This window comes from Alnus glutinosa, chromosome 3 (genome assembly GCF_958979055.1).
Source record: "Alnus glutinosa chromosome 3, dhAlnGlut1.1, whole genome shotgun sequence".
NCBI classification, from domain to species: domain Eukaryota; kingdom Viridiplantae; phylum Streptophyta; class Magnoliopsida; order Fagales; family Betulaceae; genus Alnus; species Alnus glutinosa.
In genome coordinates, this window is record NC_084888.1 from 29044029 (window position 1) to 29066546 (window position 22518).

The following is a 22518-nucleotide window of genomic DNA, read 5'->3' on the forward strand; positions in this document are numbered from 1 at the left end:
TCGACCCGTTGGATCTATATACTTAAACATTTTTTTTCAACATTTTTTTTCAACATTAAAAATTAAATCAAAACAATCACGTTACCTCTCTCTTTCTCTCATTGTCTAAAGTGTAAAGACTAAACTAAAAAAATCTCACAAAAAACAAAATAAGTCTTTTTATTTTATAGAGTTAGAACTTGAACAAAAAATACAAAGACTAAACAAAATTAGCGAATTTTTTTTTCTTTCAAGTTTTCGAACTTAAAAGTTGAACCAGAACAAGTAAACAATAAAACAACTCAATGTTTCATATTTCAACTGTGAAATAATATGATTATTCAACCAATATGATTTTTTTTAATTTAAATTTGTGTTTTTATTTTTATTTTTATAGACTTTATTACATAATATGCCAAACAGATTGGGTCGAGTTAACCCGTTATTTAAATGGATCGTGTTAGGATCGAAATGTCTGACATTTTTATCTAAACGGGTCATGTTAGAGTTGGCTCTTAATGAGTTAGTAGATCAAATGAGTCGAGTCAAGCGGGTCGGGTCAAATAGTTTTGATAGCCCTGTCTACAATAATCTATAAATGTACCAACATGGATATATTGCCATACCACCAATTTAAAATTTTAATTTTCACATCAATTTTTTATTAAGGAATTCATATGTTTCAAAAATTTAAGGAAAAAAAAAAAACACAAAACAAAACAAAACCTCCTAATATCAAACGCTCCATTGTAATTCATTTATAAGTCATTTGTAACTCATCTTCATTCCCGCTCATTTTTTTAGTAATTATAAATTTAATTGATTTACTCTCTAAAATTTCAATTATTATCAAATAGATATTTCCTCCTATCTTTCGCTAAATTTTTAATAGTATTGCCATGCCATAGGTAATTAGATTTTGATCATATCATAATTTTAAAAGTTACATTAATTTTAAAATGACACAAAGGAGACATGAATATTTCTTTTAGCATTACTCTCTCTATAATGAGTTATGGCAAGCAAGCTCATTTTAGCTGGACGATGTCCTGTAGTGCCCCCAAATTAATTAACTGATAATTAACTTAAAATGTTGTCATCACTATTATATTTTTAGAGTAATGCTATATACTTAACTTTCATCCCACTAAACTTATGTTGCAATTCCCATCTGTCCTTAGATCAATATTTATTAAAAATAAAATAATAATAATAATTAATTAATTAATAGCCGAAAAGCAAGACCAAATGATCAATTTAATAAAATATGAATGGGATGGGAGTTGATGCTACTGAAGTTGATGACCATGATGAATGCTAAAAGATCTAGTCAGCTATTAAAAACCACACTAAAATGACCTTTTCTTGTGGTAGACATTGGCTTGGTGAGACTAAAAAGAGTTCAACTTGAGACAGTCTCACAAATACTATCATAGAAAATGGAGATAGGCATATAAAACAGTGAGATATAAGGTGTGTTTGGTAAAGATTTTTTAGGTAATTTTTTTTTTTTATAGTAGTAATAAATGTGATATAAAGTAAAAGGAAATTATTAATTTTTTATAAAGAAGAATAAAAAAAATTTGTTTTGTAGTGGATTTTTTAATTAAAAAAGTAATCAAAAGTGATTGATATAATATAAAAAGTGAAAAAAGTTGGACAAATTTTTTAAAAAAACTGGTTTCTAAAAAACTTATACAAATCGGCCTCTAAAATCAACATATGTTCTTTAAACTATTAAAAAAGCATGCGAGAAGCACATGCAACTAAAAAAATATGTGTTTTTCACATGCAAATGACACATGTCACAATTAGAAGTTAGTTTTTAAGAAATTTTTTACAAATCAATTTGTGAGAAATTTTTGTCCCAAATTTAATATTTGAGTTTACAAATATTTTAAATCTAGGACCTCTAACCTAAACAATTTTTTCGAGAAATTTCTGTCTTTAAAGTTGACTTTTTTTAAAAAAAAAAAAAAAAGAAAAAGAAAATAAAATAAAGATGAGAGTGAAGAAATGGGTTGTCAAACATAGCCATAAATATAACTTTTCAGAACTCCAGATTTAATTTAATCCTTAAAGCCCCAACCTCCAAATGCTTTGCGCTCTGTAATTGTTCTATCCAGAATGGAAAAAGAAAGAAGTAAAGAACTCTTTTTAATATCAAATTTTGTGAGTGGAGCAGCTTTTTTCTCTTTTTCTTTTCCTCTGAGCAGTGGGGCAGCTTTTCTTTTCTTTTATTTTTTTCCTGTGAGCAGTGTGGGGCAGCTTTTCTCATAGGATCAAACAAAGTTCCTTCAAAAATAAAAAATAAAAAATAAAAATAAACCAAGATTCCCTTGTTCATCGATCTACGCATTACTCCTGCCGAAAATGGTAGACTGGTTGAAAAGCAAAAGGTTTCATGGTGCGCTCCACATCACATATCCACTCCAACTCAATCGAAGCATGCAACGACGTCATGGTACAAATTATAAATAAAGAAATACATATATATATATATATATTTATATTGGTCTTAATTGTATTTTCCTCTTTCTTTTAGATTCCAAACCTTTTCTTTTCGGTAATGTTTACTCTTTCATTTTTATTTATCTCACTCATTTTATATTAATAGACATAATATATTTTAAGTGTTTTTTTTTTTCAAATGTCTAACATAAATAATCACTTAAAACATGTTAATTTAGTCGGTATAAAATTAGCGTAATAAATTGAATTAGTCTTTCCTTTTTCTCAATAATTTTATTGGTTTGTAAAACAGTATATTGGGAGTATTTAGGCGACAGGACTTGGGCTCACATTTGAAGCCCAATGGATCAAATCGAGCTTAAAAGTTGGATTCAATTAAAATTTTGGGTTAAATACATATTCGGTACCTGTGGTTTAAAAATTTTATATTTTTGGTACCTCAGTTTCAATTCACATCACAAATTATACCTGTGTTTTGCAAAAAGACAAACTTTGTACCTCCATGTATTTTTCCTTCCAATATTTAACGGTTTGCCATGTCAAACCCTAGCCTGGGAGTGGCCGAACCATTCCATGGGGGTGGTTCAGCCACCCTTATGGCCAAAGAGGAAAAAAAAAGTGTGAGGATTTTAGCCCTTGGGGTTGGCCGAACCGCTCCCAAGCCGGCCGGTCTGGGGGTGGCTGAACCACTCTCAGGCCGGCTAGTCTAGGGATGGCAGAACCACTCCTGTGGCCCTTGGGAGTGGTTCGACCACCCCCAAGAGCCCAAACCCTCATAATTTATTTTTTATTTTTTATTTTTTATTTTTTATTTTTATTTTTTCTCTTTGGCGACCCCAGGTCAGCTAAGGGCATGGCTGAGCCACCTCCTTTTTATAAAAATTTTAATTTTTTTTAATATTTTTAAGTTTAAGGGGTAATTACCTTTTCCCCCCATGAACTACCGGCCAATGTCATTTTGCCCCCACGAACTACCACTTCGACCAAAAGAGAGCATCAAACTACCATTTTTATACACATTGCCCCCTTCCGTCAGGAATTCCGTTAATTTTGGATGGAATATGCCATTTTTTACCGTTAATTTTGACTTAAAGACCAAAATACCCTCTACAGTAATTAATAAAAAATATTAAAATTAATATATTTAAAAAAAAAAAAAAAAAAAAAAAACCAAAAATCTGAAGGAAAAGGGGTGGCGGCAGGTGGTCGGTTGGCCTGCGAGCCACCCCCAGAGGTGGCTCCGGCCACCTCTGGGTGGCTCGCGGCCCACCCCGGCCTAAGGGGTGGCCGCACGGCCTCCCCAGAACCTGGGGGGGCCGCGCGGCCACCCTAGGTCATTTCTAGGGTGGCCGCGCGGCCACCCAGCTTTCGGGGTTGGCCGCGAGCCACCCCAGAGGTGGCCGGAGCCACCTTTGGGGTGGCTCGCGGCCCACCCCGACCTAAGGGGTGGCCGCACGACCTCCCCAGAACCTGGGGGGGCCGCGCGGCCCCCCGAGGTCATTTCTAGGGTGGCCGCGCGGCCACCCAGCTTCCGGGGTGGCCGCAAGCCACCCCAGAGGTGGCCGGAGCCACCTCTGGGGGTGGCTCACAGGCCACCCGGCCACCTCAGGGGTGGCGGCAGCCACCCCTTTCATTCAGTCTTTCTTTTTTTTTTTTTAAATGAGGGTATTTCAGTCATTTTCAAAATTGAGTTAGGGCATTTACGTCTTTGCATGAATTAGACTGACAGAAGGGGGCAAAGTGTGTAAAAATGGTAGTTTGATGCTCTCTTTTGGTCGAAGTGGTAGTTCGTGGGGGCAAAATGACATTGACCGGTAGTTCATGGGGGGAAAAGGTAATTACCCCTAAGTTTAATTATACTTTTTAATTAATTTTTAAATATTTTTATGTTCTATTCTTTTAATTTTTTTTAATTTTTAATTTTTATATATTGTGCCACGTGTCAACTCTCAAGGGTTGACACGTGACAGACCGTTAAATATTGAACGGAAAAATAGACGAAGGTATCAAGTCCGTCTTTTCCCAAAATTCAGGTACCATCTGTGATGCGAATTAAAACAGATATACCAAAAAATAAAGCTTTTAAACCACAGGTACCAAATATGTATTTAACCCTAAATTTTTAAACGTGGGTTTTTGTTTTTGGTTCAAGCAACATTGGTGTTAGTTAATTAGGAAGCCCATAAACCCAATCAGTGCCGACTCTTCCATTAGATGAGTTAGGCGGAGCAAGATCCTCTCCAGTTGAAAGCAACTGGAGAGGAGTCGGTTCTTTATACATAAGGGTAAAAGTGTAATTTCATAAAAAATAAAATTACACTTTTACCCTCATGTATAAAGAATCGGCTCCTCTCCAGTTACTTTCAACTGAAGAGGATCCTAGTCCGTCATCTAAGGCTTACATTTGATTCAATTGAAAAGGCTCTCAAATAATAGTAGACTTAGTAGTATTGGTTAAAAAATGTGGTTAATCCAAAAAAACAGAGACAGGTTTATGAGAAAACGATTTAGGCCAAGCCCATTAAAAGAAACGATTATGGCCAATTATAGTATATGATAAGCGTTGAATGTTGCACATTCAAGCCCCTTAACTTGCATATGTTAATTCCTTGGCATTGTTATTTGTTTGATTTTGTGTTGTTTTATTGTTTTCAGGTTTTAAATAAAGATGCAATTAATTCCATTGATTTTAGGCTTAAAGCACACTTTGAGAAGACTTAGAAGATATGTTTAAGCTTACCAATCATAATAGAAGACCTATATGATGTGGTTAAGTTTAATCAAATTAAGTGAATGATTAAATCGGAATTTCTCCATTAAGAGTCAAAATCGGATTGGGTTCAAATTTGGATTATGCATATGTCACAGTGTTTGAATCATAACTTTTGTGTCAGATATCAGATTGCTATGAAATTAGTGGCGTTGGAAAGATAATAAAAAATTCAACAAATACGTCAGAAATAGCTTTTTCGAAATTCGGACATTTACTATGCCAAAATCGTCCCGAAATAAAAAATTGCAATTCTGGATGAATTTGGAATCCTTTTTTTACTTGGATTGAAGTTTCAATCCCCTACTTGGACAAGGAGACTCAAGAGACAATTTTTATGGAATTCCAAGAGCTTTTAAGCCTCTCCTAATCTCTATAAATAGGTCTCTAAACATTGAAGAAAGACACATTGCTACTTAGAGCAAATTTAGAGAAAAACTTATTGAAGACTTGAAGAGTTGAAGAGAAGTAATCATGGCAAGAGGCCATTGCAGTAACGTCATGAACGGCTAAAAACCTTTGTAGGGTATTGATGTAGCCCTATCCAAGCACAATGGTTTGATTGTATTTTAATTTAGAGAATTTTAGTTTATGCATGTTGGTTGTATAATTATGAGAATTGCTACAATTTGATATTATTCTTCATCTTTTAATGCAATTGTTCTTCAATTCATAATCAATATTGGTAGAATTCTTCTCGTCTTATAAAGCTTTTTACCTTTATTGAACTCAAACCATTCTTATTTTCTGTGATTATGAGAATGATGATTATACAATGGGTTTAATTGACATATGATCAAGACGATTAGATAGGCCATGCCTAGGGAAGATGAATCGTACTACACCCTAGTTTAGTGTAATTTAGGTAGACGATTCGTACCAACCGAAGATGGGTTATACTTCTCCATTGATTGTATTTATCCTATTAAAGACGTAGCTAATCCATGCCTAGGGAAGACGGGTCATACCGCATCTTAGTGGTTAGGTGAACGGTCCGTGCCAACCGAAGATGGATTATACTTATTCTTTAATATGGTAACTTCTTGTTTATTTATAACATGCATAGAATGAATTTCTCTAATTAAATATGATTAACCATTGATGTGCGGATAGCGGTGAAGTCAATACTCTACTCTCTCTCTCTTATATTTCAATTCTCTTTTACGTTTATTTTATGCACTTTAGTTAATTACAAATTCAACAATCTTTTCTTTAGTTATTTTTAATCTTTACAAACTTGATAACAATACCCCTGCAGTCTTTGAGGTTCAACACCCTCTCTATAGCTTTATCCTACAAGGATTCGTCCTATTGCGAGTGGTTATTTATTATTGATATATTTTGGTAAAAAAAAATACCACATTAGTACACAACCATTTTGAAAAGAAAAAAGAAAAGCATGCACACACATAGGTATAAGTGAGCAGAGCTATTCGTGAACATGCTCGGGCTCGGCTCAAGATCTATTTTGTTTATTAAACGAATAGAGCTTGAACATTTTTGTAAGCTTGTTTAATAAACGAGCTGAACATGCCAATACTCGGCTCGAGGTAGGCTCGTGAAAGCTCAACTCGGCTTGATGGGCTTGTTCATGTGTGTGTGTGTGTGTGTGTATATATATACACGTTAATTTATATAGTAAATTAGTAATGTATAAATAATAAGTATATATTTAAAAGTTAGAATCTCATACAACTACAAGACTATTAGTCTTAGACTCTTAAACTTGTTGTCGTTAGCCTCTTTGGTTCTATAATTCTATTAGTATTAGACTCTAATTAGTTGTCACTACTCATTAGCCTCTTTGGTTTCTCCAAGGACTAAGACTCCAACTTCCAATAGACCTCGATAGACTCAGTATCGAAATTCGAAAAGCATCATATGGCTTAGATGACATTGATGAAAATCCAACGGCCAAATAAACGATGCTTTTGAGATTTTTTTTTTTTTTTTTTTTTCACGCTTAGTCAGCTTAGAGTCTTAGACTCTTCGAGGCTTCAAGTAAACTCTTTCTCTTTACTCTCACCACTCACGCAACTCGTCTTCTCAGTTTCTCACCTTGACAGACTCAAATAGTTAATGCTCTCAACTACCCACACTCTACATTTAATGAGATTTAATATGCCTCTCTCTCACAAACGTCTCTAACCCTTATCGGCAGCAACTTTTTCTCAAGAATCTCAACCCCTCTCTCAACCTCTCTCATCTTCTCTTTGTACAATTTGATCTCGAAGCTTCACCTCTACAATTTGGTAATCAAATCTTGAGCATGACGACAACAACCTGTCTTAGGCTCACCCGCACAAATCGCACACTTCATCATCTTATGGGCATATATGTTTTGTATAAAATATTTTATTTTGTTTTTGTTACTTGTTCTTTGTTACTTGGTTACTCTTTTGTAGAAAGAACTTTAAGTTTTGAGTCATTTCTCCAAAAATCTCATAGGCGTTACGATTTGTTTGGTGAATCTCTCTTTTTCCTTCATCCTCTTAGCCTATATTCTTATCTTTTCATCTTCTAACACTCTTTCTCGCCATTGCTATTGCCCTAAGTTTTGGGTCCTAAGAAAACCAAGAAAGAAATAAAAAAAAAAAAAAAAAAAAAAAAATTCTCATTTATCCACGATTTTTTTTCTTCAAAAAACAGAGACAGAGAGTACATATTTTTTTCTAAAAAAGAAAAAAAAATCAATTTGAGTCAAAAACTAAAAAATGTTTGATTTAATTTCTCTAAGACTGCAAAAGTCTTGCTCTTTGTTTAAGTTATGAGGAATGCATATTTTAAGAAAGCTTTTTCCTTGTTTGATTTAAGATGAGAAAAGTGTTTGGGTTCTTTGGTAAATGGTTTATATATAACGATTTTTTTTTCAACTCTCTATCTCTCAATTTGGGTCTTGAGAAAATCGAGAAAAATAATACAATCTAATGTTGTTTATCATTTACCATTTAATTTGTAGTACGATGCTATTTAAATATTTAATTTTGATTTATTATTCATTCTTTTTTATTTAATGCTCTGTATATGTTTGTGTTTATTATTCTAATGTAGATAGTCAGTTACTAAAAAATTGTCCATGGAAGAGCTGATAGCCAATGGAGATGATTCAAACGAAGGTTCATCTGATATGAACCTAAATCTAATGAATATCATACCGGATGATGAAGGTGGTGGTTCTGGTGGATATGTTGTCCCCAGTAGGAAATGTGCTCTTGTGGATGAAGAGGTCCAAGAGGATGATCCTCAAAAGCATGCTTATGAGAGGAAGTTGAGGAATAAGACTTTTCCAATTTGGGAGGACTTTAAGGAAGTAGTGCAATCCGGTATTAAGAAAGCTCAATGCATTCACTGTAAATCCATCATTTGCATTCCTACTTCGGGCGCAAGAAACAATGATGTGGCTATTCGAATTTTAAAAGATGATTTTGTTGTGAAAAAAACATTATCTTTTAGGGGACAAATATGTCATTTACGTTGTTGTGCCCATATAACAAATTTGTTGGTGTAAAATGGGATTAGTCAAATTAGGGATATTGTGGATTGTGTTAGGGATGGTATAAAGTATTTAGTTGCATCAGAGGGGAGGTTGAAGCAGTTTGGTGAAATTACAAAGCAGTTATAGTTGTCATCAAATAAACTGATTTTAGATGTTCCCACTAGGTGGAATAGCACTTATATGATGTTGTTTGCTGCATTAAAGTTTAGGGAAGTGTTCCATAGGTATGAAGATAGGGATCAAAGTTTTCGTTGGGTGCCAACTATTGAAGATTTGGTGAAAGTTGAGAATATTTGTCATGTTTTAGAGGTTTTTAATGAGGTGACAAAGATAATATCAAAGAGTAATTATCCAATTGCAAATTTATTTCTTCCTGGGGTTTGGAGAATAAAAGATGTGTTGGGTAAAAAATGTAGGGATGAAAATGGTAATATAAGAACAATGACACAAAAAATGAATTTGAAGTTTGGGAAGTATTGGGGGGAATGCAATATGCTCATGGCTATTGGTACTGTTTTGGATCCAAGGTTTAAGATGAAACTTGTACAATTTTATTTTTCTGAAATTTATCAAGAGCCTGAAGCCACTTGAAATATTGAAAGGGTTTGTAGGGCTTTAAATGAGTTGTATGGTGAGTATGTTGATGAACATAATTTATCTGCTAGCCCACAATGTGAGCATAATTTTTTTTTGCGAATCTTCTTCAAGTTCAAGTGATAGTTCAACTAGTGTTGTTTGGAGAAGCACTACAAGTGGAATGACTATGTTTCAATCTTTTGTAAGAAGTGTTGATACCTTTCAACCTATAAAATCTGATTTGGAATGATATTTGGAAGATGTTTATATTTTTTATGAGGGTGTTGATTTGAAATTTGATGCTTTGGAATGGTGGAAATCCAATCAACTAAGTATCGCATTTTATCTAAGATGGCACAGGACATACTTGCAATTTCTATCACTACGGTGGCTTCAAAATCAACATTTAATGCTAGTGGTGGGGTCATTGATCCGTATTGTGTATTTTTAGCTACTGAAACTGTGGAAATGCTGTTGTGTAGCTCTGATTGGGTTTGAGCACTACATGGACTTAAAAAATTATTTAATGTGAGTATTATAATTTGTAGAGGTATATGTTGTTTTTGCTTCTCCATTAAATAAAAAGTAACTAATATTCTCTGTTTTTTGTAGAATGATAAACCAACTTTAGTGGAGATTGAGTTGCTTTAGTTACTTAGCAAGTTGGGAGCAGTGCTGGATTATGGAGTATTTTTTTTGTTATAGTTAATGAGATCAAATTCTAATTTATGATTGATTTCTTTTTTAATTATGCCTTAAGTGAAACTAACTTATATGCTGCTTTGTTTGGTTATTTTATGCAGATACTTGGTATGTTTGAAGACTTGAAGTGCTGTATTTGGTGTTCAGTTTTTGTTGGTATTTGGCAGGGACGGAGCTAGAAGTTCTTATGGGTAGGGGCCGGTGGTAAAAAAAAATTATTGGTAGGAGCCAATAGGCTAAATTTTTAGTTTTTTAGCTTATATATATATATATATATATTTTTTTTTTGAGATTTTTTTTTTTTAACCTAAGAAATTTTTTTTCAAGGAAATTGGGGGGGGGGGGCATGGCCCCTGCCAGCCCCCCCTCCCTCCGTCTCTGGTATTTGGTATGCTCCTGGTAAGTTGATTGTGAAGTATTTCATGGTCATGTATACATTGATTATGTAAGTTTGCATGGTTAAGTTTTTTTTATTATAATTCTTACTAATTTTTGCATTTTCTCTTGTAATAAATAGGTGAAGAAGTTAATCAACTTGTTTTATGTTTCCTTTTTTGTTGGCATTCTTGAGATGTGGTCTATCCATCCTTGCCTCCTTGGTGATTTGCTATATAGGCTACCATGTATTTAAACTTATTATTGTTAATTTTGTAAGCTTGGTAGTTTGACTTATTTTCTTGAATGCTTGTGTCGTATAGTTAATGGTGCGTTTGGGTATCGAATATTTCGAATATGAATAATATTCTGAATCTGATCACGGATTTCAAGGCAATGAAAATATGTTTGGATGTTGAATATAATTCAGATTCTTTTCGAATATGTGTTTGGGTGTTGAATTTGGAAGATTGAAAAAAAATGTTTTATAATGGTAGAAAGTGGTTGGAAATGATTGGATTGTATGAAAAGTTGTATATAATGATTGGTGTTATGAAAATAAGTGTTAATTTTTAAAAATTGAAAAAGAAAATGTTTTTTAATAGTAGGAAATGATTGAAGATGATTGGTTTGTATGAAAAGTTGTGCATAATGATTGGTATGGTAAAAAACAATAAAACTAATGATAAAAAAAATTACAAAAAAATTAAAAATTAAAACTAAAAACTAAAAACTAAAAAATTATATTTTTAGTTTCATTTTTATTCTTTTTTTTAATAATAAAAAAAAATAAAAAAAAAAAGAAGAAAATATAGGTATTGCCATCCCTTTGGGAGGGGGGTGGCCTACGAGCCACCCCCATTTTCCTATATATATATATATATATATATATTTGCTTTTGGATTTTAGTTATTTTTTTCAATTTTTTTTTTAAAAAATTCTATAATGACATGTGGCATGAGTAATATGGACATATCTCGCCCAATGTGGCATTTTTTCAAAGGTTTTGGTAGTTTGAGCCTTTGAGAGACTGAAGTCGGAGTGTTAGCAATTTTTGGGCCTAGACACAATACGGGTGGTAATTTGGGGGACTAAACTGTAATTTTTCTTTAATCTTGATAATGATTGAAATATTCATTGTATACTAATTAAAAATTGAGTATTAAATTTTATGGACTAATGATTTTAATTTATTTTGCTTTATTAAATCTAAGATAAACACGTTTTTTTGTTTTAATTTTATGATTAATTTTAGTTAATTTTATTTAGTAACGAATATTTTTTCGAGTTTAATATAAATTATTTCCTTCTCATTTCTCGTGAAAAATGCCTATTTCATTCTCGTTAAAATTAAATTACTTATCTGCTTTAATTCAAAATTATAAACCGTAATTATCGACATATTCATTTACCACAAATTAGTTTGAGCAAGATATATCTAACATAAAATAAAGAAACTAAAAGCAAACAAAAAATCTATGGAAAGGAAAAAGAAACAGATAGGTACATTATGAAGAAAGGTTGGCATTCAGTCAAATGCATAGCTCTATTACCGTTCATGAGCGGTACTGAAAATAAAAAAGGTTCAAGTAGCGATCTCTAGGAATATCCGACATATATTATACAATAAACTGATACCAGTAAAAGCAAAATATATGATATGATAAACTACCCGCATTACAAACCAAACCCCTTCAGGCGAAGATGAGAACCAACAAAAACAATAACCCTAACAAACAAAGGACGCAAATCCATGTAATACCACAACATCGCATAATGCCCCCGACAAGCCACGGCATGCCCGATGCGTTGCCCTGCGCATGTATGTGCACAGCGGGGTCCTCATGTACCGGTTCAGCAAAATTTTGCATCAACTCATCTTCCCAGTAGAAACCCCCGGGATGATTCTACAATAATACATTAAAACGGGATGAGACTGCCACTGCGACATACACTTAAACATAAAAATCATTAACATGTAAATGTTGGTTCAATTTGAGGCCAGCGTTTTTTGACGAGTTCATACCTTTCCTAGGGGACACTTGTAGAAACGCCGCATGTAGTTCCTTTCTGTTCTTGAAACGAGGAGTCTCATGGGTCCAGCACCACATGTACAGTTCACCTTGACGTCCATGTCTACTTGGTAATGCGTTAAGAAAAATAAGAAGAAAAAAACTTGTAAAACAAAATTAATACGGGTACAAAATCGTACATAAGAGTGTATTTTACTCGAAATTAACCAAACACATGCGTAAAACCACAACCATATGTAATGCATATCCAAAACAAAAATTCACTACTTGTACAATATAATTGCAATTTTTTAAATTTCCCGCATTCTAGTGTCCATGACGGGTATCCCACATTGCTTGTGCAATGCCTTCTCTAAATTGGGCCATTTCAACGGAAGCTGCTTGGGAGAAGTCATAATGTCCTGAATTTGATGGGCCTGCCTCATCGTTGTTGCCATAATCATCTGGGTGCTCACTCATGTCTACCTGATCGACGTCCATTTCCGGTTCTGCTGCATCATTACCGCTGAAGATTTCATCATTCGGATTGTGTACCCCGACGAAGTTGTGTAGCGTGCAACATGCCAATATAATGCTAGGTTGACGCACCAATAAGTACCCAGGGATGCCATTTAATATACGCCATCTCCTCTTCAATCTGGCAAAGCAATTCTCGATGATCATTCGCAACGATGAGTGCCTAAAGTTAAATAGTTCCTTGTACCCACGTGGCAACGGCCTATTGCGATAAGTGTTGAGATGGTACCTCTCCCCTTTATATGGAGGCAAAAAACCCCGCGTACATGGATACGCTGAATCAGCCACGTAATAGTGCCTTTCATAAATAATGCAATAAAAATGTCAATATAGAAACAGACAGAAGGAAAATGTCTGATGTATACTTAAAGGCATTTTGACTACAAGGTACACACCATCTGTGGGTCACTCAAAACCGTTGTCACCTATAACAGCATCCTTAAATACACGACCATCGTTAGCTGTTCCCTCCCAGCCAATGTACACGAACGTGAATAATATATCGAAATCGCATATTGCCATCACGTTGTGTGTGCACTCATTTTTCCGGCCACGAAAGAGGCGTTGGTGCTCGACTGGGACTTCCGCCTTTATGTGTGTGCCATCGATCGCACCAATACAATCCTATCAAATGCATTATTTAAATAACAAAAATAATAAATCATAAAACCGGGGCATTGTGTATAGTATTTGAAAGGTGGCATGAATATAACATTGTTGTGTTACAGAAGGACATGAACTCACCTTGAACCAAGGATAATATTTGGGATCACCGCTTACATGTGAGTGCACCCCAGTCCTGTGACGAACTCTAATGTAAATCCTCGCTAGATGACCCACTGCACCAAGCACCGTCTTGATATGGCGGTTTATTGTCTCAGTGGAATGTTGAAAGTGATCTGACGCGACCCGCTGCCCTTGGCTGTGGCCGATAACCACAAGAAATATAGCCACACTTTCCTCAACCTCAACGTTCCTTGTACTCCTCATGAGTTGGCGCTCCCTTAACTCAGTACACAACGTTATAAACTGGGGTTGCTCCATACGGAACATTTCCTTAAACGGCGTTGGGTTACCGTTCAGCATGCACGTTATATACATGGCCCCTCGTAATGGCAAATTGCGTGCCGGCATTTTGCAGTTTTCATCGTCATCGTCATCTGATATGTCTAGCACAGCCAATATCAAATTTATTTCGTCATCAAATTCCTGTTCACTACCCTCATCCATGGCGTCGAAAGGGATGTTAGATCCATCCATCCTACCAACGGACACATTTGAGTTTAATACAGCTTCAAATAATTTGTACAGCATACCAGCAAACATAGATTCAATTAAATTATTGTCACATATGCACACAGTAAAACACATATCACCAATCATACCACATTGCAATAACTAATACCGAAGTTACATTAAACTAACATAATTGGTCCTCAAAGTTAAGTGAAAATAGAAGAACACATTGCATCCGAATATAATTGTCTCATACTTAATACCTAAAATACCAAACAAACATAAATTACCCTCAAAGTTAAGTACAAATACAAGTAGCTATTTGCAATCTTATCCTGCCTGTCAATCATCAAGGGGCTTCTGCTTTTTTAGCCAGATCAATCTGCGTGCTCTTGTCATGCGGATCCACGCGGCTTGAAGTTGTTCATCCATCAGGGCAACAGTTGCAGCTACGTAAACCTCGTCACTAACCTCATGCTGCAACTCGTCCAGGAAGTCGAGAGCCCGATCCATCGGGAGTGCGGATCTGGCAGTGCTGCGCTGTTGTGTGGAACTCATATCCGACTGACTCCGCCGAAGCAAGATGTCTTTCCTTGCCTTCGCCATCTCCCTTAACTCGTCGTACAAAGCTTGCTTCGAAGCCACCATCGCGCTTTTCGTTTGCTTGGAGGCGTTTTTGCCTGAGGATCCTTTTCGTGTAGATCCCATATTGACGCCCAGTCCAATATCCCGCGCTAGGTCAGATGGTGTATCCTCCACCATCGGCTCTTTCCCCCTGCGCCTACCTCCACCAGATGAAGGTCCACCGGCCTCATCATCATGAGGACTGTCGAGGTCAACAAATGCCTGTGACGGATAACCTTTTGCTCGACCCGTGCGACCAGCCCCACCACTATGCACGTGCATACCCTCCGTCTGCATACGGTACATGAGACGTTCTTCCTCATCGGCGTTAGGCGGGGAATGTGCGGAGGATCGGCGAAGAATGCCCGTTGCAGTGGACCGATCGAAAAGGATCCCCAGCTGCTCATAGTTACGGCACCCCTTTGACTTGAAGCGTGTGATTCTATCATCGACCTACCAAAACCCGAAAAAGGCACTCAGTTTACATTTAGATGTTTTCCACGATTTCTATAAAAGATTGATCACACTGAGGTAATTTGGGATAGAGCATACCATCTTGGCACGCTCCCATTGCGTCGGGGTCCCACTGACAGTGTTTAATATAGGGTCCCAGCCGAAACCGGTTTCATGATTTAACAGGCCTGAGAAGTCTGTGTGGTCTTTACGAAACTTGTTGTACTTCGTCGATAGTTGGGTAGGAGTAAAAACCCTAGTGGCCCTCGCATTCATTTTATTGGTCAGTTCCAACCATGTATTTTTGGTCACGGTCCCTCTGACAATGGTACCGTTATGCACACATTCTAGAAGAAGTTCGAGCAACATGTCAGCTTCCTCAAGAGTCCACTCAATTCCCTTTCCTTTTGGCATGGCACCTCGTTCTCTCTAGTATGGAGTGAAAAAGTAGGGCCATTAATTTGCTATAGTTATGACGTAAGGAAAAATACCCAACCAAAAGCACATGAAGTTGACATATTTGTACATAGAATTTAAATTAATTACAGTCTAAGATTCCAATATATGCCTATAGTAAAGAAGTTATAAAATGCATTATTTGTACAGCATACATTAAGAAACAGGTTGTGAGGTACCTTTTGAATATGAGATGTTTTTAACGCGTGAAGAAAACACTGCTTCTTGCTTCTCGTCGAATATGGCTGTACAAAATGTAGCATGAATTTAAGACAACATTCAATTTGTGCTATGAGCATGTTAAATCTACCACAAAGTTATAATTTGTGGTTAGTTTTTTTAATTTGTGCCGGTTTTGTTTTAAAGTTAAGAGTGGTTCGAACACAATTTTTTTTTAAAGATATGAGTGTGTTTTAAATTAATTTGCTTTTCATAAATTTCTGATTACTTTGTGGTTTGTCTTTTTTAATTTGTGCCAATTTTGTTATGAAGTTAAGAGTGTTTTAAAGATAAATTTATTTTTTTTCAACATATTTGTTACAAATATGAGTGTCTCTGTGTCTTGTTTATAAATTTGTTTTTGATAATGTTTTGATTAGGGGGTATTATTGTGCCCATTTTCATTTTTTTTTCAATTTTTTAAAGATATGAGTGTGTTTTAAATTAATTTGCTTTTCATAAATTTTTGATTACTTTGTGGTTTGTTTTTTTTTAAATTTGTGCCAATTTTGTTATGAAGTTAAGAGTGTTTTAAAGATAAATTTATTTTTTTTTCAACATATTTGTTACAAATATGAGTGTCTTGTTTATAAATTTGTTTTTGATAATGTTTTGATTAGGGGGTATTATTGTGCCCATGTTCAATTTTTTTTTCAATTTTTTTTTTCAATTTTTTAAAGATATGAATGTGTTTTAAATTAATTTGCTTTTCATAAATTTTTGATTACTTTGTGGTTTATTTTTTTTAAATTTGTGCCAATTTTGTTATGAAGTTAAGAGTGTTTTAAAGATAAATTTATTTTTTTTCAACATATTTGTTACAAATATGAGTGTCTTGTTTATAAATTTGTTTTTGATAATGTTTTGATTAGGGGGTATTATTGTGCCCATGTTCAATTTTTTTTTCAATTTTTTAAAGATATGAGTGTGTTTTAAATTAATTTGTTTTTCATAAATTTTTGATTACTTTGTGGTTTGTTTTTTTTAAATTTGTGCCAATTTTGTTATGAAGTTAAGAGTGTTTTAAAGATAAATTTATTTTTTTTCAACATATTTGTTACAAATATGAGTGTCTTGTTTATAAATTTGTTTTTGATAATGTTTTGATTAGGGGGTATTATTGTGCCCATTTTCATTTTTTTTTCAATTTTTTTTTTCAATTTTTTAAAGATATGAGTGTGTTTTAAATTAATTTGCTTTTCATAAATTTTTGATTACTTTGTGGTTTGTTTTTTTTAATTTGTGCCAATTTTGTTATGAAGTTAAGAGTGTTTTAAAGATAATTTTTTTCTTCAACATATTTATTACAAATATGAGTGTTTTGTTTATAAATTTGTTTTTGATAATGTTTTCATTATGGGGTATTATTGTGCCCATTTTCAATTTTTTTTTTTCAATTTTTTTAAAGATATGAGTGTGTTTTAAATTAATTTGCTTTTCATAAATTTTTGATTACTTTGTTGTTTGTTTTTTTAATTTGTGTCAATTTTGTTATGAAGTTAAGAGTGTTTTAAACGTAAATTTATTTTTTTTCACAAATATGAGTGTCTTCTTTTTTTTTCAGTGTTTAGATTAGTTTTTGGTAATGGTTTGATAAGTTAAAAAAAAAAACAAAATACATCAGAGTGTGTTGTGATTTTATTTTCAAAGGTTTGAGTATTGTGTACTAAAAATGTGTTTTTGACTAAATTCTGATTAATTTGCTTTAATTTTTTTGGGTTAATCTGTTTTCTACTTGTCTACACATACTTTTAATAAACCTTTGTTAAGTAAAAAAAGGGGACAGATTGTCAAATTGGCACCAAGTCTATTGTAATTTGGCATATTGTTGTTATCCTAAGTCCTAATCAAAAAACAATTTGCACTTTTTCTACAAATTCATTCAAAAAATCTACTTGATGTTATGAAGTTGAGAAAATAGAAAAAGGGACATTGACAATTATTTTGTAAACACACGAGATGGATGTGACCAAGAGAAGAACACACTAAAAAAAAAAATCACCTCCACAGAAATTATTTGGTCTAGAATTCTACTAGTATGAGATATTTTTTTGTTAAAAAATAAAGGATGTCCATTAAAAAAATTACAACAGATCAGTTGTCATGCCAGTCCATTAGATATGATTCAAAAAAATAATTATACTTGCAACATAAAAAAAAAAAAACAATAATAATAATTATACTTAGAAGAAAAAAAAAAAACATAACAAAAAAAAACCACAGATCAACGAAAATTATGATTTTGAAAATCCAAACAAACAAACAGGAACAACATTTGAACATTAAAAATGGAATACCTATTTTAAAAAATAATAACAATATAATAAATCTCCATAACAGTCTCTTAAACACAAAAAAGTTCTTGTACAAATTACATAGAAAAAATGAAACCATAATCAACAACAACAAAGACGAAATTGAAACTAACCCTCCAAGACCGTGTTCTTGGACCGTCCACGTGCACTGTCTTAAATGGAGGAGCTGAGTATTGTTCGATGTTGGAACCAGTTGAGGAAGAATGCTCATCCGAGGAAGAAGGCTTCTCTACAGACATTTGAGGTTTTACCTTTTGATGCATGATCTTATAGCCAATTTCTGTTCACTGTGCAAGGCCTTCACTCACAACACAAAGCCCAAAAATGGTTAGTTCAGGTATAATAAATAGAATAAAAGCAAATAATCAAAAAATAACCTACCTATCTGATGGGTGAAAGACCCCAATCTTCTTTGCCAACGAATATTGTTGCAACGGGCAGAAGGAGGTGATGGAAGCCTGAAAAGCACCCTGACACGCTGCTTTTCAAGCAATAGTAAGAAGGTCTAGAATTCTACCTCAGGTTTCTTGTTCGCCAGGAAGAAGAAAATGAGGGAAGCTGCGGTTTACACCCACGAGAGTTCACACCTAACGTGGGTAGTCTGAGCATGGGATAAGACAAAAGCTTCAATTACTATTCCAAGAAAAAGCAAATTTTTTGAGATTATTTGATCTCGATGACCCAATAGAAATAATTAAAAAAAAAAAAATAACAAGGCCTTGGATGTGTTCACGTACAGCAGCAAATTTCTGAGTTTGCACACAATAAATTCCCTTCCGCTCCTACTGCCCCCCCCCCCCCCCCCCGGTACACGTACAGCAGCAGCTCTTGTGCACCTAGTCTTACCCGATGAATGCTGCAGTGACTGCAACTCCCCCCTCTTTGGTCGTCGACGACAACAATGAAAGGAACTCCTTGTCTTCCATCTCTGCAACTTTCTTGTCTTTCATCTCTGGGACAAAGAATGGAGTTTATTTTGAATGGATTTTATTTTTTTCAGAATAAACCAAAAAGAATAAACCAAAAAAAAAGGTATGGGTGAATTTTAAAAAATATTACAATAAGACAAATAGGAGAAGTCTCAGTTGCTTTTTTTGACTTTCTCATCCTTCTATGCTGCAACTTGATGGAAAAAGAAGGCATTTGGTGCATCACTAAGGAGAGGGCTGAAACGTGTTGATGTCGAAGAAGGCTACTGCAACTCTGCCAGACTAGTTTCTAGGTAATTGATTAGTCTACAGCTACTTTGCTGTTTGAGTTGTATTCCCCAAGAATTCTGATTTCTGCCAGCTCTGAATTAACGCATCAAGTCACCTTGAAATTCAAACTTCATTCAATCTTCATTCAAACTTCATTCAAGTGCCAACCGGGTATTATTCAACTTGGATCTGGATTTCGGGTTTTTGAATAAAACCCGGTTTGAATGTTGAATAAACATCCGAACCAAACACATCATAAGTTATTTTGTATGTGTTATATACTTATATTGTTAACTTGAAGCTTGGCAAGCTGACAGGTTATCTTTTGGAATTCTTGAGATGGGGATTATCAATCTATGGGGATTTGCTGTATAGCCTGCCATGTATTTAAACTTATTTTTGTTAATTTTGTAAGCTAGGCAGCTGGACTTATTTTTTTGAATGCTTATGTATTGTAGTTCATGTTATTTTGTATATGTTATATTGTTAGCTTGAAGCTTGACAACTTCTCTTTTGTTTATTTTTTGTTGGAATTATTGAGAATGAGCTGTTACTTGGAATTTGTTGTTGCCTTTATGAAGAATGAGTTGTAAGTTGTAAGTTGTAACAATATGAATGCTGAGAATCTTGAGATTAGTCTGTAAAAAAATGTTTAAGGATCATTGAAATTTGCTATCAGGTTTGAATGATCAAACTCAAATCAAAAGAGTTATGGAATTTGATATTAGAATGAATTTAGTTTGTGTTTACGTTTATCTAGCCTTGAATTGCTTGTTAAAAAAATAAGACGGTGCCAAAAAAAAAAATAGGAGCTCGTTTATTTGATGAATGCTTATCGAGTTCGAGTCGAGTTCGAACCATTTGAAAAGAAAATGAGCCGAGCTCGAACATAAGTTTTGAAAATTTCACCGAGCTCGAACAAACTAAAAATTTGCTGAGCCGAGTTCGAGCATGCAAAGCTTCGCTCGGCTTGGTTCATATACATCCCTACACACAAACATAAAAAGAAACACAATTATGATGCATTATCTCTCTTGCAAAACTAGCCAATGCCCAATAGAACTCTCTTGTCTCTAAATGACTGTTAGTTTTCTGTGTATGCGGTAGTTTTAAAGCATCCCACACACACAAACACAAATCTAAAAAAATTAAAATTTAACAAAAACATACAATCCCTCTCGCTCTCTCCCTACACACACATACAAAGAAACATAATTATGGTGCATTATCTCCCTTGTAAAACTAGCCAATGCCCAATAGACCTCTCTTGTCTCTAAATGACTGTTAGTTTTCTGTGTATGGGGCAGTTTTAAAGTATCCCACACACACAAACACAAATCTAAAAAAATTAAAATTTAACAAAAACATACAATCCCACTCCCTCTCTCTCAAATTACCAAAATCAAATAAAAAAAATTAAAACAATAGTATCACTGCCAAAACTTCGATGCTAGTCGCGCTGCCATTTTGCTCCAGCAACCAGGAGGTAGGAGGCACAGGACTGCTGCTACGAGTTTGTCGACTTGACCATTGGCTAGCTCTTGCCACTCCCCTATTCTATTGCAGTTTTGACTCATTGACCAAAGGTAAAGTGCAATGACCGAGAAAAAAGTGCTAACAACATCTGCGCTATCACCTAAAAATGACTAGTTAATTTGGAGCTTCTTAAAATCCTTCATAAAGTCTAGTTTCACCTAGTAACTAGGCAATGTAGACTTAGCACTTATGACTAGCTTTATAAACCACTAATTCTATGTAGGCTACTCCTTATCTACCCAATATGGGACATGGGTGTTACAAACCCATTCTATCATTATCCCTACAACTTGATGAGAAGACAAATTACCACATTTTACGAGATTAAGACGTCATCAATACACCACCCTAAACCCTAAAACCTAGGTTTTCTCCCTTCTACATTTGGATAGCCAAAAGCTCCCACCCCCGTCTTTCATCGCCTTACCTCGCCCCGTCCTCATCTCATCCCATCTCCTTAATCGATGATAAGGATAAGAGCATTCATAGCAGTCACCCTGTAAGATGTTTTGTTCCCTAAATTTAGGGAAAAAAAAAATTATAAAAACATACCTACAGCAGCTTCCCTATATATTCCCTATACATTAGAGCACTCACAATGGGTTACGTAAAACCCATTTTTGGCTAGAATAAATAACAAAAGTGGTAAAAAGACACTCCATCAGCTTATGTATTCAAACTCTAAACTAGAGTTTTGATAGATTGGTGAACAATGCAACTTCAAATGTGGAGTTGCACTGTTCACCAATCTATCCTTATTTTATTGTTTCTCATGGACGACAAAAGGCGAAAAAGACGTCTCTCTCTGTCTCCTGTACGCCCCCCACCCCTTTTTCTTCTTCTTTCCCTTTTATTTTTCTTCTTTTCTCCACTGTTCGGTAGTTCTGGTTCGGTGGTCCTAGGTTGTCAGAGGAATACTCTGGGTTCCGGTTCGGTGGTCCTTTTACTCTTGCAGTCATCGCTGTCAGCCAGAGTGGGATCATCCTCATCCACGTCGCGCTTCTTGTAGCTCCTCTCCGTGCCCTCATTGCTCTTACTTTTCCTCTTCGAGTCTCGGTTGTCGTTCTCCTCCATTGTCTTCTCCAAGTACTCGTAAGCGTCGAATTCCATGGGTTCCTCCTAATCAAAACCCTAGATTTGTAGAGCGTGGGAATGGGTAAAACGATGCGAATTTGTGTACTGATTGGCATACTTTAGTCCAGTTTGGTGTTTTCGGTGAAGATGTGATTAAAATAAAATGAATAAAAATAAAAATTTATTATTTTAATAAAATAGAGAAGAAGTTTAGATAAGTTGATGGAGGAAGGTGTTGAAAAGTGGTTAGCTAAACTAGCAAAAGTAGGTTTTCGTTAGCTATTTTAGATAAAAATTTACATAATCCATTGTGAATGCTCTTAGGAATGCTATAGTGATACCCAATATATTGAGTAGCACTGTAGCATTTCCATAGAATATTATAATCCTAAAAAAAACCTACACTCTCTCTCCTCTATCCTCTCACATCTCCCAAGTCTTAATCCCTTTCTTCTTCCTCTCTTCAAACTCCCATCTCCCTTTTTTC

The 22518-nt window shown here is 34.7% G+C and overlaps 1 protein-coding gene across 1 annotated transcript; it reads right to left on the bottom strand.

Moving 5' to 3' along the window:
* Window positions 1-12709: 12709 nt before the first annotated feature.
* LOC133863320 (protein ALP1-like) lies at window positions 12710-14245 on the bottom strand. The gene is made up of 3 exons (XM_062299267.1): window positions 13664-14245; window positions 13329-13543; window positions 12710-13217 (listed from the first exon to the last, which is right to left on the bottom strand). Exons 1-3 carry the CDS (start codon window positions 14243-14245, stop codon window positions 12710-12712), a joined length of 1305 nt encoding a protein of 434 aa, XP_062155251.1.
* Between the last annotated feature and the right edge of the window lie 8273 nt (window positions 14246-22518).

Bases quoted from the DNA above. Each gene is read 5' to 3' on its own strand.
- LOC133863320 (XM_062299267.1), bottom strand. From the start codon at position 14,245: ATGTTTGCTGGTATGCTGTACAAATTATTTGAAGCTGTATTAAACTCA. The intron at 13,544-13,663 runs GTGAGTTCATGT...TGCATTTGATAG, and splicing joins AATATTATCCTTGGTTCAAG to GATTGTATTGGTGCGATCGA. The intron at 13,218-13,328 runs GTGACCCACAGA...TATTTATGAAAG, and splicing joins ATAGGTGACAACGGTTTTGA to GCACTATTACGTGGCTGATT.